General features: G+C 39.1%; 1 protein-coding gene across 7 annotated transcripts in view; it reads left to right on the plus strand.

The window, feature by feature from the left end:
- Positions 1–17,992, plus strand: part of atp8a1 (ATPase phospholipid transporting 8A1) — a 116,863-nt gene that overhangs the window by 62,520 nt on the left and 36,351 nt on the right. For all 7 annotated transcript variants that reach the window (XR_002873940.1, XM_023958983.1, XM_023958985.1 and 4 more), the window contains 4 exons: positions 2,645–2,783; positions 7,074–7,138; positions 13,226–13,398; positions 15,431–15,614. Coding sequence is in view for 6 of the 7 variants with exons in the window: in XM_023958983.1 (XP_023814751.1) it covers positions 2,645–2,783; positions 7,074–7,138; positions 13,226–13,398; positions 15,431–15,614 (561 nt within the window). In the remaining variant the exon portion in view is untranslated. The remainder of the gene's footprint in view (positions 1–2,644; positions 2,784–7,073; positions 7,139–13,225; positions 13,399–15,430; positions 15,615–17,992) is intronic.

Below are 17,992 nucleotides of genomic sequence, written 5' to 3' on the forward strand. Positions count from 1 at the left end.
AACAAATGGAGGGAATCAATCATGAAGTGAGCACGAAGGCTCTGAGAGGAAAATGAAAAGCGTGTTGCTTAATGAGCAGAGTGTGACACTGCTGCTGCCACAGTTCACGGCCACCCACACCTAAAATGTTTTCGGGAGCTCCACACGAGGGCGCAATATAGTCACATAATTCCTCATTTGAAGGTTCACATAATCTCCTTTTTGAAAAGCTCACACTTATTCCTATATCAAATTAAGTATAAGGTGAATTACATCTTTGTATCTAAAGTGACTTTCTCTTTCTTTTTCTTCTTTTTCCTCGAAAAGCTTGAATTTATACATCGTCATCATCTTTTATTCATTTATAAAGCAGCTTCAACCAGCAGCCAAGGAGACCCAAAGTGCTGTACAAACGGAGAACAAACATAAACACATTAAAAACATAAAACCAAATTAAATATTTTTAACAAAAAGCATTTTCTACACTAGTTGATGGATTCTTTACTAGCTACTAAAAGCCCAAGAGGTCAGAAAAGTTAGATATTTACATGATTTGGGTTATTAAATACTTCTGCCTTTGAGAGAGAAGTTTGTCTAACCACAACTAATGAGAAACTATTCCTTTCAAGATGGGAGCTTTTTAGCTTTAAATGGCACTTTTAGAAAACTTCTAGCACAGGGGTGGGCAAACGTTTTGACTCGTTTTGAAATTGAATAGAAGGGCCGGACCAGGAGCAGATTTGTGGAGTGAGAAAGAAATGACATGGAATCTGGATGAAAACATCTGGATTGAAATTTATATTTGAAAACAGAGCATTTTAGAGTTTTTAGGTTAAAACTTTTGTTCTCAATTTAGAGCCAATTGCACCAGCGGCTTGATGTACCTCCTGTAAAACTTAGAGAAATGCTGCGTTCATGTGGTGTTTGAATGATCGGAAGAATGAAAAACGACGAAATCTTCCAACACCACATGGATGCTAGAGCGGGGGCCCAAACGTTTTCTTGTTAGGATCACAATAACTCTTTTTCTTTAAAACTTTAAACCTCTTTTGTCTTTCTTTTATTTTGAAGCCCTTTGGTATCCTTGGGGAGTTTGAAAGTGCTGTATGAATAAAATTTCATTCCTTAATTCGTTCATGATCCTTTTAATAAAATAAACAACACTATTTATGAAATTTTAAAAAATGACCAAATAACTCTCGCTGTTATTTTCAAAGACAAAAAGTCAGGAAAAAAATACTGATACATAAAAAAAAGTAAATTTCTTTGTCCTCTGCTGCAGCTAAGCGTATATCTGCGTTACCTTTTCACCAGAACAGAGTTCCCTCGTTTATTTCAGGAGTTACGTTCTAAAAATAACCCGTGATCGCTGAAATCCACAAAATAAAACTCCTCACTACACACTACAAACACCTTTCTCAAACCTTCATGGTAATTAAGTCCATGATCTTAGAATGAAAACAAAGATCTGATCGCAATATAAGATTTTTGTTGATCTGAAGAGCTGAAGAGAAATGGCACAGAGGAGACTGATTGACAAGGTTTTCAGCCAATCAGGACACAGAACATGGTGCGCTGTTTGGAAAAAACAAAACAAAAAAGCAGCATAATCGCTCTACAAGAAAGAGGGAAAGATGAACTGCGACTGTTCTGTTTGACAGGGATTTTTAGAGGGATTCAGACCGGGGCACAGACTGCAGAACGGTGGAATAAAATGTCACGTTCTATGCGGGTCTCGATCGTGTGGCCAGATTAAAAAATACAAAAACCTGGGTCTCTGTTATTGTTCAGTTGGCCAGACCAAACATGGGGGCGGGCCATAGTTTGCCCACCCCTGTTCTAGCAGATTGACCACAAGTCAGTGGAGAGAGCATCATCTAGGAAGGCTGGTGTTGCGTGACTGGTGACAGAATACCGATAATCTTATAGTTGAAGTTTTAAAGAAACCCTAAAACTTCTTAGATTTTGATTAACCTTCACCCAACACACAACACTTAGCTGCTTATTGGTGTAATGGTTGATTCGTGGCTTTGAGGTCAAAAACCAGACTTAAGTATTTATGGTGTACTTATTATAATCCACATGAATCTCTTTTTTTTAAGTATAGTGCAGTACTTGGCATGACAAACCAGGACTTGGATATTATGTTCCTAACCATGCTCTGCTTTACCTACTGCAGGGTTCATAGTGATTACACAAAGCTACAGAACAGGCAGCAAGGCTCAGATGGCAACTTAAGGAACTTCCCCTGCGTTTCCTCTGCCGCTGCCTCCTGTCTCCCCCCTGCAACTGGATCTTGTCAAACCTTTGGCTCTGTGATGAGCCCGTACCAGCCCACAAGCACAGACAGTCCTGCCTTTCTGCAGATTTCTGTTTACTGCATTTGTAGATGAACTTGTATTTTTGGGGTCTGTCTGTATGGGAAAATAAAGCACGTCTAAAGACGTGCACACAAACACACACAGGGACGCAGTCAGTGATCCAAAACTGCTCCAGCGTGTGGTGGATTTTTCCTGGTGGTCTGCAAAAAGCAAGTGATGAAGGGAAAAAACACAAGCAATTGAGTGACACAACGCCGACTCAGATTTTTGTCTGACACGTGATGTTTTAAAGGCCTTCGTCTGTTTTGTCTTTCTTTTTTAACTCCTGATTTTGTCTTTGGCAGAACCTGCAGCTTCTGGGGGCCACAGCGATCGAGGACAAGCTTCAAGATAAGGTTCCTGAGACCATTGAGACTCTCATGAAAGCAGACATTAAAATCTGGATTCTCACCGGTGATAAACAAGAAACAGCCATCAATATTGGTGAGTAATAATTGTTACATTTTTATGTTACCAGGATGCTGCTTGGAAAACTAGAACCACCCCCACCAAACCCTTTTGATGATCCGGTCTGTCATTTCCATGCCTTTTACTGCTCTAACCTGTTTCAGAAGAGGCTGGATGTTTCTCTAAAACGTTCTCTTGAGAGGATCCAGGTCAAATACTTCAAAACATCAATGGCCGTTTGTGCTGTCGTAGTATCACAGCACACTTAAGTCTTGTTTGTGCATGTCCACCGTACAATTCGCTCAGTCAGTGCTGTGCTCGTTCTTCACCCAGCATGAGAAGCTACCGACAAGCTGAGAGTTGCTCTGTCACGCATTCAGTGAAAGCATCTGTTGCAGAATGATGAATGACAAGTCTGCACAGACATGAAATAAATAACATGCATGTGTACACAAGCAGGCACCTCTGGCAAATGTAAGATCTTCCTCAGAGATTTAGCCATGAGATCTCCTAAAAGACGATAAATGATGCAGGTCACTTCTTTGACTTTGGTTTCCATGTCCTGAAATGACTCGGTATCATTTTGTTTTGTTTCAAAACCGTAAGAACAGATTTGATCCAACGGGAAACGCATAAGTGAAAAAAAAAATAGATATGCAAGTACGTCCGTTTGTGGCTGTACCTACCACTGAGGTCAGACTGAATCAGCCCTTTGTGCCCGGCGTGCCCAGATGTGAGTTCTCAGCAGACAGCGCTGCTCACTCCAACTTTTTCCTCACCTCTGAAACTGAACTCAACCCTTTCATATTGACTTTGTTTTTTACTATTTTCCTCATTGAAAATTGATCCTCTCTGCCAAGGTTAATGGTGCATGAAGCACCATGCCAGACGAGACTACCGAACGCAGCCACACACACGATAGATCTGTTTTTTTTAGATTTTACTGTGGGTTCAATTCATTAAGGGTGTACATTGTGGGTACAATCTAATTCATCTAATTCATTGTGGGTGTACAACCCAATGAATTAGGCCCAAAATGCATTTAACTCCAAGTATTTTATACCATAATGTCTGGAATCTCCTCTGAAAATGAGAGCTTTGGAGCATTAAGCTGCATTTAATGCTTGAGGATTGTACTTGTAAGATGTGAGCAGAAAGCAACCAACTCTCCTCACTACACAAATACTTGCATACAAGTTCTTCATCAAAGAGTGCATCCCTATGTCAACCAGTATCCAAACACTTGGATTTTCGCGATCTGTTCCAGAAAAAAACGAGTATGAATATTTGCAATGTCCGAGAGCACTGATTTGAAATCTTTATAAATGGAGTATATATACACCTTACAATGTAATAATCGTTTAAAAGTTGCAGAATCATGTTGTGTTTTTTTGGTAAATAAACTAAACAAACCAAATGCACTGTCATTGGAAGTAAAGAAATAATCAAAGTAAAGTGTTCGTGGAAGTTCTCATTTTCAAAGTAAAAGTATTTTTCATAGATGGAAAAAAAATGAGACTGTACTTCAATTTACTGAAATAGGTTTTGAAAAATGCTTTTGTTTTAAATATAGTTGACTATTTTAATACTATTATAGGAATCTGAAATTACGAATATTAAGAAAATCATGACTGCTAGCTAGCATGGTGAGAAGCCGTACAGGAACGCACCTATGAAACATTTCATTTAGAAACACTGTTGTCAGTTTAGAGCTGAGTGTTTTCTAGTTGGTATACTTTCTTTAAGGTCTTGCTGTGTCTTCATTTGCGATCTTTTTGCTATCTATCTACTGGAGCTGTAGTCTGCAAAACTTTGGGGATGGAAAAACTGTGGAGAACATTTTCAGGTTTTGTTGTTAAATGATCTAAAACAGTGATGTTTAGTTTTGTTTACTGGTAAAAATTAACCAGGAAGGGTAAAGTAAAAGTAAAAAGACACACGTTTAGACCCATTAAGATTAAATAGTAAGAACCTTGATTTGATCTGGTATTTGTCGATCTAGATCAATGAATCAAATTGGATGGCCACCTACATAACGATCCAAAGGGGAGTAGGAGGAATCCCCAACACTCACGCCTTCTCAGTGTATTAGTAATGAAAATAAACTTTCCATTTGATTTGGACTACAAACACAAATTATATATAATTTATATATATATATATATATATATATATATATATATATATATATATATAATTTGTGAGCATCCCTCTTAAAATTGCAGTCCCTTGAGGCAGATGAAAACATAGTCTTTTTCTTAAAATGACCTGGATAACCTTCAAGGTTGCTGGGTTCTAGGATGTCTTGGATGTTTTTGTTCTGTGTTGGAATCCCTCAATAAAAATAATAATGCAGTTCGTGGTATAAGCTCCAAATTTGGCATAATTGTAGGTGATGGACTCCTGTTTCAGAAAAGCATATTTGCCATGAGAAAATCCCACATTTTAATACATTTATAATGAACCATATATAAGGCACATTGTTGTCAAAACAACAGTGCGTCTTATAATCCGGAGTGTTTTATATATGAATTAAATCTGGTTGTGTTTACTGATGTCAAAGCGGTTTAGAGAGGTACACTGCGCTCACTATGTTGGTCTGTTTTTTTTCCACTGGACGGCAGTAGCTCAGGCAGTTGAGCTGGTTAGCCAATGATCGAGGGGTCTGCGGTTTGATCAGTCAACTGTCATTGTGTCTTTGGGCAAGACACTTCACCCTCCCTGCCTCAGTGGGGCTCCACTGGTGTGTGAATGTGTATGAAGGTGACGGTCAGAGGGGCCGTAGGCTCATACACAGCCCTGTCAGTCTGCCCCAGGGCAGCTGTGGCACCTTCAGTAGCTTACCATCACCAAGTATGTGAATGAATAATGGACACGATGTAAGCGGATTGAGCATCTGGAAAAGTGCAGATAAATCCAATCCATTATAAGGTTGGGTGTTATTGTAAATATGCTAATGTAGTGGTGTCAAACTGTGTTCTTTTTATGTGTTACTAACAAGGTTAGGAGTTAGTGTTGTCACAGTAAAGTTTTTTTTAGGAGTGTCAACTCTGCTTTTTTAACATGTTGCAAACAAGGTTGGGAGTTGCAGGTACTGTAAATGCGCTAGCATGGATAATGTGTAGTGTGTTTCTGTGAACGCAATTAGCAATGTCTGTCTGACCGACATATCTCGTTGTCTTTTGTGTCGTTTAACGCGCCTTACAGTTCCATTCTGTGACGCTGCGCCTTAAAATCTGGTTGGCCCTGTAGTGTGGAAAATACGGTTAAAATAATTGTATTCTGTAGGTACCACCTAAGTGAAAAGAGCATTTTGTGCATTAACAGTCCATCTTGTAGAGACTGTGGCAAATATAGACTGACTACGTTTGTAACAATTAATTATATGGCTGCCATCTTTAAAATTTCAGTGTTTCTCATAACAAACGTGCTTGTCTGAAAGTGGGGATCCTAAGATACCATCATGGCAAATTTGGTGCTTGTACCACAAAATGCATAATTTGTCTGGTGTTTAAACCTAACCAGCTCCACTTCCGTCTGAGGTGGTGAAAGGTATGTTTGGTGGATGAATCTGATTAACAGAGGGAAGTAAAAGTTTGGAGCTTTTGTACTGTAAAAATAAAACCATTTCCCAGACTTGTGGCCTCTCTGGACTTTGCTGATTTCCTCCGCAAAGCTGTTGCATTAAACCCTGGGGTTTTACACGTTTGGTCCATAATCGTATCACTTTTTCTTAAGCAAAATGCCACCCGTGTATTCATAAAACACAGGAACCCCCTTGATGAAGCTAAAATTTCTGTCCAGACAGAAGCAAAGTGTTGAAGCCCACAAGTATGTATGCGGTCAGATGGCAGCCGTTTCAAACAGCCGCAGCTCTCAACTGAAGGCCTCAGTTTTGGCTAATGAAACATTTCTGTTTTCCCCAATGAGAGGCTCCCTCTACCCACTTGCTGGTGACCCTGAGTGTCGGTCCCAGCCAAGAGCTGAGGAGAGCTCTCCCTGGAGAGCCGTGTCGGGCAACCCGGAGCTGTAACTGCCTGTTATAACAGGAAACTAACAAACTCTTGCAAACCAAACTCATTCGTCATGCCCTGACACCCGCGCTCAGCTGAAACCTTTTCATTTCCATTCTGGAAACATGTCACACTGCTTATTTGATTTCATATTTTCCTCGTTTTTGCGTGCAGTCAAAAATGTGAAACAATCTAACCTATACTTGTATTGTTTAAATGACAATCAAGCTATTCATTTATTCACTCACTCAATCTTTTGCTCTAAATTTAAAGAAATTTCTTAAGAAAGTGAGGTTTTCCTTTCCTCTTCCAGGTCACTCCTGCAAACTCCTGACAAAGAACATGGGCATGCTTGTGATTAATGAAGACAGTCTGGATGTAAGTACTCTGATTTTTTTTTTTTTTTTTGGTGATCTGTAAATTATTTGCATTAATGTAGCCATAAATCACAATGGCCTTCTAGGCTTTGTTCAAGCCCCAAAGTATTCAAAAGAGGGAAAAGTTGTCTTTAAACGGAAATGGTGAGACTACAGGGAATAAAGCCACTCCACATCCCAAAGTCCACGTTTAACCTCCATTAAGAACCCCAGCAGGGAAGTCTGTGAGCTCTTTAGCAGGAGGCTCTGCTCTGTTGTTCCTTTGTTGGAAAAGAGCGAGCCCCTGCATTTCCAGTGGGGAAAACCGAGCGCAGGATTGCAGACCCCGAGACTCCTCTGGGTTTGGTGCGCTGGAAGAAAAGGGGAAAACGGTGACGAAAAGTGGATTAAGGGGCTGGAGGATGGGGCGCTGTGTTTTTTTGGGTGATGACGGATGGCCTTCATTCTGTCAGCCAGTCGTTAGGCGTGATAAATGGAGCTGAGGAAAAAATTTGGGGTCCGCACATTCGTAATACACATAGGCCAGCGCTTTGAAATGTCAGCTCCCATTCTGCTGTGGTTGAACAGATGCTTACATAAGGCGGTTTGTTAATACGCAAAGAGGAGAAAGCCCTCCACAGACTGAGGACACGCGGTGAGCTCCAGCAGCTCTGAGGGCTTTAGTTTCAGAAAAGACACTTAGTGGAAAGGGTCTTCATTATTTCTGGATAGAAGTTATCATAGTCGCTTATTTTATTCATCTGTGCATAGTATGTTTTATTGATCATATGTTTTATTATGTACGTGTTGACGTTGACCATAAATGGTCATGTCCCGTGGTTAATATCCTGAATAAATTCAATTCAATTCAATTTTATTTGTATAGCCCAAATTCACAACAACAGTTGGGCTTCGTATCGGTAATTAAAAAAGTGAAACATAAACTCAAAAGGATCATAAATACATAGAATTCAATAGGAAAATACTAAATTGAACTAACTATACAGACTAAGCTAAACTGGACATCCCTGTTCGTAGACACCCTTCGCGGTAAGGAAAAGCTCCTAATTAAAAAAACTGATCCCGGAAAATACTAAGAAACCTCAGGGTTGTCCACATGAAGGAGGGATCCTCCCCCAGGACGGACAGGCGATTTACCAGAACTCTTAGAGAAGAATTAACTTATCAAACTCTACAACTACTTATTAAGTCCAGCAGACGAGCTTCATCCAGATGGAGTTGGGGGGACAGTCGGGGGCACGAGTCGAGCTGGGAGAGGATCCACAGCCAGGTGTAGGAGCAGGAGCAGAGACAAGGTACACGGCCAGGTACAGAGCAGAGACGAGCCAGAGACAGGATCCACAGCCAAGTGTAGAAGCAGTAGTAGAGGCGAGCCAGAGACGAGGTACTTGGTCAGGCACAGGAGCACAGATAAGCCAACTGGAATCTGGAAGCACTCTGACCAGATGGACAATGCTTTCCCACTGTCCCTCTTTCCCACTAAAGAGGGACAGTACATGAATCGCACTGCACCAAACAGAGGCATGGAGAACTAAATGATGAATAATGATCAAGAATAGAGAAGAGAGGAAGGGTAGAAGTAGATGAGAAAAGAGGACAGAACCCCGGTGCACCATAGTTACCCCACCTTCGAACTTACTAGCAGCCTACTAACAACTAATTGTTATTGTTATTAAGTTTAAATGAAATTAATCTTTCTACACCTCTAAATGCTAAACTCCTTTTTCCCCAGTAAGTTCCAAGTAAGATGTTCTCAGTTTAAAAACAAAATGTTGCTTTCCAGAACTAACTAAAAGACACTCACTGCATGTGTTTCATGACAGTTTGATCCCCCAACATACCAATCACTGTTTTTTTTAAAACATAATTTCCAGTCTCATGCTATAAATTACTGTAAATTTTGGCTGTCCAGGTTGTGGGAGGGTCTACCTGACAGCATAATTAAAGTTCATCCAGCTACAAATTACTGAAGTTAGAGCCCTAGCCATGAGTTTTGATATGCCACACCCATATGAGTCCCAATGACGTGAACTTTAACGAACATGTTCAGCGTCTCAGCCAAAGCAATACACAACTGTAAGTGCCAGCAAGCTGTATTTGCTCTCACTTTGTCAATTTTGTTTAACAACTTATTTTCTAAAACTAAAATGCCTACTTATTTATTTTTTAAATGTGGTTTTATTTTTAATTTAAATATTTATTTAAGCCAGAAAATTGGGCATTAAGAAAAAAAAGTTACAAATATAATAAAATAAAAATTCATGATTGATTTGAGTGTTTAAAAATAGTACAATATTGCAGACAGTGTTAGCAAACCATGTTTTTTTGTATTTTGCTTCAAACTTGATCACACTGACCAACTATTGAAGGTTTAATGGGTTTAGAGGAACCTTGCCAGAACTCATTGCATTTAAATACTATTTATTATACTTGCAGTTGAAACCACTGAGATGCTGAACAGTTGGAAAACATCACAGAACGTGACCAAACTTGATGTATTCCACCTGATCTGGGTTCAGTCGGGCACCATAGTATGACAGAAATCACGTGTTTGAACTTTTTCACAATCATCTGCTTTGAGGGGACTAGACTACATTTCTCCAAATGCATTCTTGTCTTAATTTGATCTAAAACCAAACTTCTACTCCCCTAATAAGGTCAGTGTTGATGAACATATTTGGGGTCTACAAGCCACTCAAAGCCTCTTTAGGTTGAGCCATTTATAAATGATCCTAGAGTAACCAAAGTGTTTACTTATAACTCTAAATGATTAATGTCGGTGACTTTGTTTGGTCTATCAAGACCAACTTAAAGAGATGACCTTCATTAATCCAATAAATTTAGTGATGATTTATTGTGTGATGCTTTTAATTAACCTCTAAAGGGAATTTACTTTTTTCTGTGTGGTTTTGCAGTCTTATGTTGCATTGATGGGCTGCCCTCATTTGGCTTTTTAGGCCTTAAACTTGCATGTTTTTTGCTCTTATGTTGAAATTTGTCAAACTTCTTTACTAGGTCGTTTCAATCCCCTGAGTTTAGAACCACAAATTGCTTGTTTTTTTCTAATAAAAAGCTGGTTTGGGAACACATTCAATTTAAAACGTTATACCCGTAACCATTCATTTGTGGTCAAAAGTATGTCTTTTACATTAAACAAAATTGTCTCCTGTTTGGTGCCTCATAGTCAGATGATAACACTGCACTGATACAAATCTCCAGATTCCACGTCACGAGCATCACATTGTGTTGGCTCTGTCAGTGCCAACATCAACAATAGACTTCACCCTGTATGGAAAGCTCTTGTACATTTCTGAATGGACACTTCGTTCCCATTACAAAACCAAACACCAGCTCACCACATAAGCTGAACTGGTCATTATAGTCATAACAAAGAGGCTTTAAGAGGAGACTCTGCATTAGGGCTGAAATTCCTTGCTGGAAATTAGGGGGGAAATGACCGTTTCTACCCTGAGAGATTGTAAACTTTGCTTATCACAGAGTGATGAATTGGTGGTGTCCCAAACAAAGGTAAATCTCTCTCAGGGATGCACTACACAAGAGTTTACACATGCAGCAGGAAAGCCCTGAGATGTAATCTCTCCAATCTGCTAGAGAGCAGTTGGATTAGAAAGTAAATATTACAACCTGTGATTACTCTGACCCAAATACACACTTGCCTACCCGTGTTCAGCATCTCATGCTGTTTTACTGACCCCATCAGGAATGGTTAAGTCCTCGCAGCTGCTCTCCGCTTGGATCCTTCTCACTGTGTTTCTCTCTCGTGTTAATCCATCATCTCTCTGTGCACATTTCTCACTCTCCTTCTCCTACTTTGTGAAACATAAAGCCCCTCTCTCCAAATATTTCCTTTAAGCTGGGGTTTCAGAGTTTTGTTATGCCAAGCCTTCATTGAATGGTCCCTGTGGTACACTCACAGGGCCTTGACATATCTGACCTCCACACTAAGCCAAACTCCTCCCGGCTTTTTTATATGAAAGTTTTTTTATGGTTTCTGCTGCTTGAAGATGTCACTGTGTTCTACGTTCATCCTCTTTTATTTTCTTTTTTATCAATTAAGCCTGAATGCACAGGGCTGTTTAGAACTTTGTAAAAGGTTTCTTAATACTTTTCATTTTGTTAAAGTAAGTCGTTCAACTGCATTCTTGACCAGCATCCTATTATAACAAAAATGAAGTGTGACGTATATAATGTTAGGACCTGCAGTTTGGGACCTTATGCAAAAGTTTACAGTTTTTTGTATTTCTATGAAACCTTTTAAAAGATAAAGTATTTAGATCCAGGTAGGCCTGCAATAGGCTGGTGACCTTTCCAGGCTGTACCCTGCCTTCGCCCAGCAGTAGCGGGGACAGGCTTTGGCACCGCCATGACCCCAAAAGACATTAAGAAAATGGATGGAAGGATGGATTTTTATCCAGTTTAGTTTAGGATTAAAATTATGTTTAGGTATTTTTTATGTTATAAAACATAAAACAAAGATATCTAGTACCATAAAAGCAGATTTTTGTTTTTTTAGGTGCAACACTTAAGGAAACTTTAAGAATTGCTTTGGTACGGCTGTTCTATAAACTTTGCCCTTCTTTTTAAAACAGAACTAAATTCAAAATGTTTTAACATATTATTTTGACAGATATGAAAAGTTGTTTGTGTTTTTTACCAGATGAAGCCGTTTCCACTAGACATTACTCAGGTTTTCTGTGCAGAATTTATGTGACCAAGCAAAGCAACTTCACCACAAACATGCAGACTTTGGCTAAGAAAATTAGGAAAAATTATGAGACTGCGTTTATCGATCCCTCAGTGGGGAAATTCAATTGTTAGAACTTTGTGGACAAACAGGAAGTCGCAAAAAACAGAAATTTAAAAATGTGCAAAATTTTAGAGGCCAAAAGTTAAACAAAATCTATAATTACTAATAATGTACATACATTGAAAAAATACCAGCACCAGAAAACAGTTGTGGAGTGAATATATTATCAACACTAAACTATTATTTTGCATTTGTAGTGAGACTGTTTCATTGTACAGTCTAACAGCTGGAATAATAGACCTGTAGTGTCGCTCCTTCTTACACAGTTTGCTTTATGCTGCTCAGCATCTCCACCGTCTGATGACATGGATTAGAGGTTTTGTCCAAGATGGATGTCATCCCGCCCTCCTCCTCAATGGTCTAATGGAAATCCCAGAATAGAGCTGGTCCTCTTTACTAGCTTGTTCAGTCTCTTTCGGTCTCTGTCTGTGCTGCCTACTCCCCTGCAGAGCTAAGCGGAGTGTATAGCCGAGGTTACCACAGAGTTGTAGAAAGTCTATAAGAGGGACTTGCACACTCCAAAGGACCTCAGTCTCCTCAGAAGGTGGTGGGAACCTTTGTTCTTCTTGTACAGGACATGGCGACCTATGAAGGGATATGTCGAAAGGTGAACAACAACTGTAGTGCTAAAATGAGCACCCAGGTGCTTAAAGCTGTCCGCCGCCTCAAGGCCTGCAGCCTGAAGGCTTACTGGTGTATGATGTGGTGGTCAAAAAGGGAAAAGGGGTTGTGCTCAAGTCCATGACTTAGACCTGTAGTCTAGTTTGTCCCCCCATATTCATAGAATATGCAGACAAGTCAGGTTTAAGTCAGACTATGCAGAAAAAAAATATTCCTGATCTGCAGAGAAGTTATTGTGAAAGCTTTAACCTTTAACAAAATCTTACATCAAAAAGTATTTCTTCTACAAGTTGGACACTTTTTGTGGATTTTGGTTTGCTGAGTTTGGAATGATGGGTTTTATACATCTGTCAGTATTGAGAAATCTCCAAGACGTCTGCAGACACCAAGAGGACACAAAACAAATAATTGTTGGTGTTTTTGTTTAGTTTGATTTTTTTCTTTTTTGCTGCTCATTTACACCTTTTAAGTTTTGTCATTACACTTTCTGTGTGTTTATCATCGGAAACAAGCTTCTGTAAGCCAGTTTGCCTGGACAAGCACATATTTCTTTATCAATCAAATTTTCTTAATCTTAAGACTCGGGAAACGTTTACTGCAGATCTAAGCAAAATGTGTGTGTGTTTTTTTTTTAAACAGGTAACAAGGGAAACGCTGAGCTACCACTGTGGAATGCTGGGAGATGCTCTCTACAAGGACAATGATTTTGCTCTCATAATTGATGGGAAAACTCTTAAATATGCTCTTACCTTCGGAGTGCGCCAGTACTTCCTGGATCTGGCCTTGTCCTGTAAAGCTGTGATATGCTGCAGGTAGGATTTATTCTCAAAGCAATCAACTAAACGTGAGACACAACAGACAAGAACAAGGAGGGCATTCAAGGACACGTGTGGCTACTGATAGATTTTTAAAATGTAATAACAAATTGTCGTAAAAAACCCCGTTTGACAAAAGTCCAAAAGTCAAGCAGTCGATCTTGAGCCTGTGCTGTCTCACCAAAAGCTTTGAATTTATTGTAAAATTACCTGAATGTCAGAAATTTCTGCCAAAATAACAGGGTGAAGAAGAAATGAAAACTCTGCTACACTCCCAGCTTTCAAGTATCAACCTAAAAAATTAAAATGGAAAGTTTAAACATTATGAAAGTATTCTGGTGACCTGCCCAAACTACATAAACTTTAGAAAGTGCCTCTAAGTTTAGCAACCCTGACAGAGCTTTAGGCAGCACATTTTCACAACAAATGCAGGGCTTGATGTGCCATGACAGTACTCCATACTAAGATCTGCATTAGTTTTTTTTCTTTTTTTTTCATCTGTGGACTCTAAACTACACCAAAACATTACAGAGGAATCCTAAACTTCAAACGTTGAAAGCCTAACAACTAAGGACAGATATGCAGCTTTTAACACAACTGCCATGAAAAACAAGGACTGGTGTTGTCAGCTTTGCTTTCAGACAGAAAGTCTACAATATAAATTAGAAAATGTATTTTTTAATTAAGATTTCTCAAAGTGAGACTTCAAAATAAGAGTGGTAGCTTGCAGACATACTTGGAAGTCTTGTCAATGTTGTTGTGTCAACCAGCTTCATTTATTTCTGTTTTACAATCATCAACTACATCAAGGCTGAGCACCACCTTACCATTGCTGGAGAATTAAAATCCAAGCCTCAAATGCCTAATGAGTTACATAGAATAAAAACTAAATCAACGTTTAAATACGGCGAGAAAACATTTTTATTCCATCAGGACTTGGATAATAGATGTTTGAAATGAACATTTTTGCACCTCCATCCACCAAATGAACTCATTTCAATTGTGATGTCTGCTTCAGGTCACAGGAGCTGGATAGGGCAACAAGCTGCATAAAAAGCTTAATAGTCCAAGAATATTAGACAGCAAGAGATGTTGAACTATCATTTGACTACATTTAAAAATGATGTTTTGAAGGCATCTTCTGAGAAGTAAAGGGGTTACAAAAAAAAAGTGGGTAGAAAAATAGTCAAATAATGTAAAACATGAATATATTTATTCAACTATAAAGCCTTTTTTAAATCTCAGCAGCTACAGTTCAGAATATCCTCTATAGATTCAGTAAAACTGAAGTAATCTATGCACAGGTGAACATACCTAAAGATTGGTGTTGGGTCCAAGTCCAGGCTTAGGGAACTTGTGTCTCACATGTTTTCCAATTAGCTTACCATTTTAGCTTCTTATCGGCCAAACACACCTGAACAAGATAGCAGGAAGGGCTGGGTTTCTAAAACAAAATAAAACAAAAACAAGCAGGATCCTCGTCCTGGAGTTCAGCAGCCCTGCCCTAAAGCGATGCTGCACTGTCCATTACAATGACTGTGTCAGTGATAATACTAAAAAGTTCTGGAAAATGTCCACAGCTAGCAATGATATAGTCCTGTGTAAAAATGATCCAAAAAGACAGTGTTCCATGGGTAGACAGAGTAACTTTGTGGGTAGTCGCTCAGACATCTGAAAGACTGATCTGAAAAAAGAGATTCAACATCATGAAATCATTCTTTAAAATATATTTGTATTTAATTTGAAAGTCTTTAAGTTTTACTCAATTCAGGCAAAAAAAAAAAAAAAGACTACGCTTCTCTGGGATTCGGTTTGTAATATCAAGAAGTAAAAATCTCGTGACTTGCAATGCCCAATCTTTTTTTGTATTAAACTGCTATAATCTGAATATTTTTAAAAAGTCATTGGATGTCAATTAACTTTAAAGATTTCAAATGAAAGCTGAAAGAGCTTTAACACTAGGCTCTTTTGATGGATTTAGTTTTGGATAAGCTGTGCGTTCGTTTTGACAGTTTCTAATCTTTTTCAGAGTCTCTCCTCTCCAGAAATCAGAGGTGGTTGAGATGGTAAAGAAGCAGGTGAAGGTGATCACGCTCGCCATCGGTGATGGTGCCAACGATGTGGGAATGATCCAAACGGCTCATGTCGGTGTGGGAATCTCTGGGAACGAAGGTCTGCAGGCCGCAAACTCCTCTGACTACTCCATTGCACAGGTGAGCGTGAGGGCCCAGTCGCACTCATTTGTGGCTAAGTACAGACTTTTCCAGAGGCAATTTGAAATAAGTAACTTTTTCAATTGGATGTGGGGCCAACATATATTTTTCAACACTTCAGTTAGACTTGATTTAAAGTGACATTTTCACAAACTTCACTGTGCACTGTACTCGGTGCAGCACAGCAGCGTCCCTCCTGTCACTGTCCTTTTAGAGGAATGATGTGCAGTTGATAGCTTGGCACATTGTTCTGAGGTAACAATGGTTCATTTGTCAGGGAGAGCCTGGGCTTACACAGTGAAGTGGTGTTACACCTGTAAAACAAGCACCTGGTGACACCTGACTCCCAACATCACTGTTCACAAACGGACTGGGGCAAACTGTTACTAAAACATGGATTTAGATCCTAGTAACCAGTTAGTCTGAAACTCTGCGTCGATATGCGATATGTTTCTTCCAACAAAAGCATGCAGTTCCCGTTCATTGCTGCGTTAAACAACACAAAGCTCTCTGCGTCCTGTCTCTGTTACAGCCGAAAGGCTTCAGAGTATGGGAAAGCTGCGGCACGCTTTCTTCTTAGCTTTTCCAATTCTGTGAAGAGCCACGACATTCTTTCAAAAATTGTATTTGAGGCTACTGCAAAAAGTTGTTTCAATCACGTCCCTTTCTTTCTTACCCTGTGCTTGTAGTGTGGTGATGTGATGATGGGTGTCAGATGAATTCCTTGTTGCAGGTCTCTTAAGTTGCCAGTTTGTGTGATTTCATCCATAAGAACTGTTATCTGCTGCAGTAAGTGTGGAGTTAAGAGGCTTCAGGACAAGCCGCGTCTGCAGTCTGTCCATCACCAGCTTTGCTCTGTTTTAACATATGTTTGATCTACCCAATCCAGGATAACACAACATGGGCCCAGTCCTCTGAGCTGAGGCTAAATATGAGCAAGCTTTCCAATCAAATATATACTGTTTTTCTCACAAAACATAGTAGAACTCCTCAAAACCTGCAAATCTATTTATACAGGGAAAACTTTCATGTTCGTCAGTTTTTATTTTAATTTTTCTTCTTTTGTCCAGATTTGTTTAATCCATTTTGTGCTCTTGCTTTGTATTGAGTGAGAAGAGAAAGAAGCTATTGATGAGTGCCCAGAAGCCATCACTCTACACTGTTGTTCTCTCTATTATATCTCAATAAAGTATTGCAAAAGATACAAAAAGAGGTGCCTCACCAAAAACCTTGCAGCTTGCATCTCCAGATCCTGTTCTAGACCTGTTGTCCTGATCATTTCCACGAGGCATTTCAAAATAAGATATCAATATGGAACTTTTAAGTGCATCTAAAAAATTGCATTTTTGGTGCTTTTACCGTGTTTTTGAGGCATTTTTCTGAGGGTGGAGAAAATTAAGCTCAAAGTTACATTTCTGAGTATTTATTTTTTCAAATTGTTGGCAATCCGGAGCAGACGAAAAAATGCAGTTTAAAAAAGACTGTATTTGTTATGTAAAGAATAAAAAATGGCGGTACCTGCTTCAGTCCAGGGGAGTGAAGCAGGGAGCACCAATTGTCTCTCCCACAACTCAGAGGGGAATTTTTAATTAACAGCTGCCACTCTGAAGTAGTTATGTTCTGGAAAACGACACAGGTCTTTTGATTTTTACTGAAAAAACAGCATAATCATAATTAAAAGACCACTTGGAACGCTTTTAAAATAGATCAGAAGATGATTGGAGTGGGACCTTAAAACAAAACCGTTATAGCCAAAAATAAATGCTAAAAGAATTTTGAAGCAGGGACTAACTTTTTAGGGTGACGTAAAGTTTGGCTGCAAACAAATCCCTGCCTTTACCCACAAAAGAACAGCTAAATAAATCAAACAAATTTTATTTGTGCATTTTAGTCGAGAGGCTTTTTTTCAGCGTAGCCTCAATATCTAATAAACAGTTTAAAATGTTGGACCCAGTTCTACACAAATATAACTTACATAATGTCTAAAAAAAAAAAAAGTGGAACAGTGTTGATTCTTATCTCAGATTCTCGAAGAACATTTCTGACGTTTCTATAAAAGGATTTGTCTTTAGATTTTATTACAGAGATCAGACAGAAAAATGAATTTTAGAAGCTACCCTAAATAAAATCATAATTTTGAAGCCCCTGTACAGTCTATTATGTAGGAGATAATGGCCGACAAAGTGCGAAATTTCAGAAATTTTCCGTCATGAAGCGGAGGATGGTTGCTTCCATGAAGTGCGTAACATGACAACCCACCACTGAGCCAGCACCGACCTCAATTGCAGCGTCAAAGTAAAGTTATATATATGCTGATCATCTCGATGGGTTAAATAAACATCAACTCAGAGAGGTAGTTCACCTCTTACCGCTTGTTT

Source organism: Oryzias latipes, chromosome 10, assembly GCF_002234675.1.
Source record: "Oryzias latipes chromosome 10, ASM223467v1".
In the NCBI taxonomy this organism is placed as follows: Eukaryota; Metazoa; Chordata; class Actinopteri; order Beloniformes; family Adrianichthyidae; genus Oryzias; species Oryzias latipes.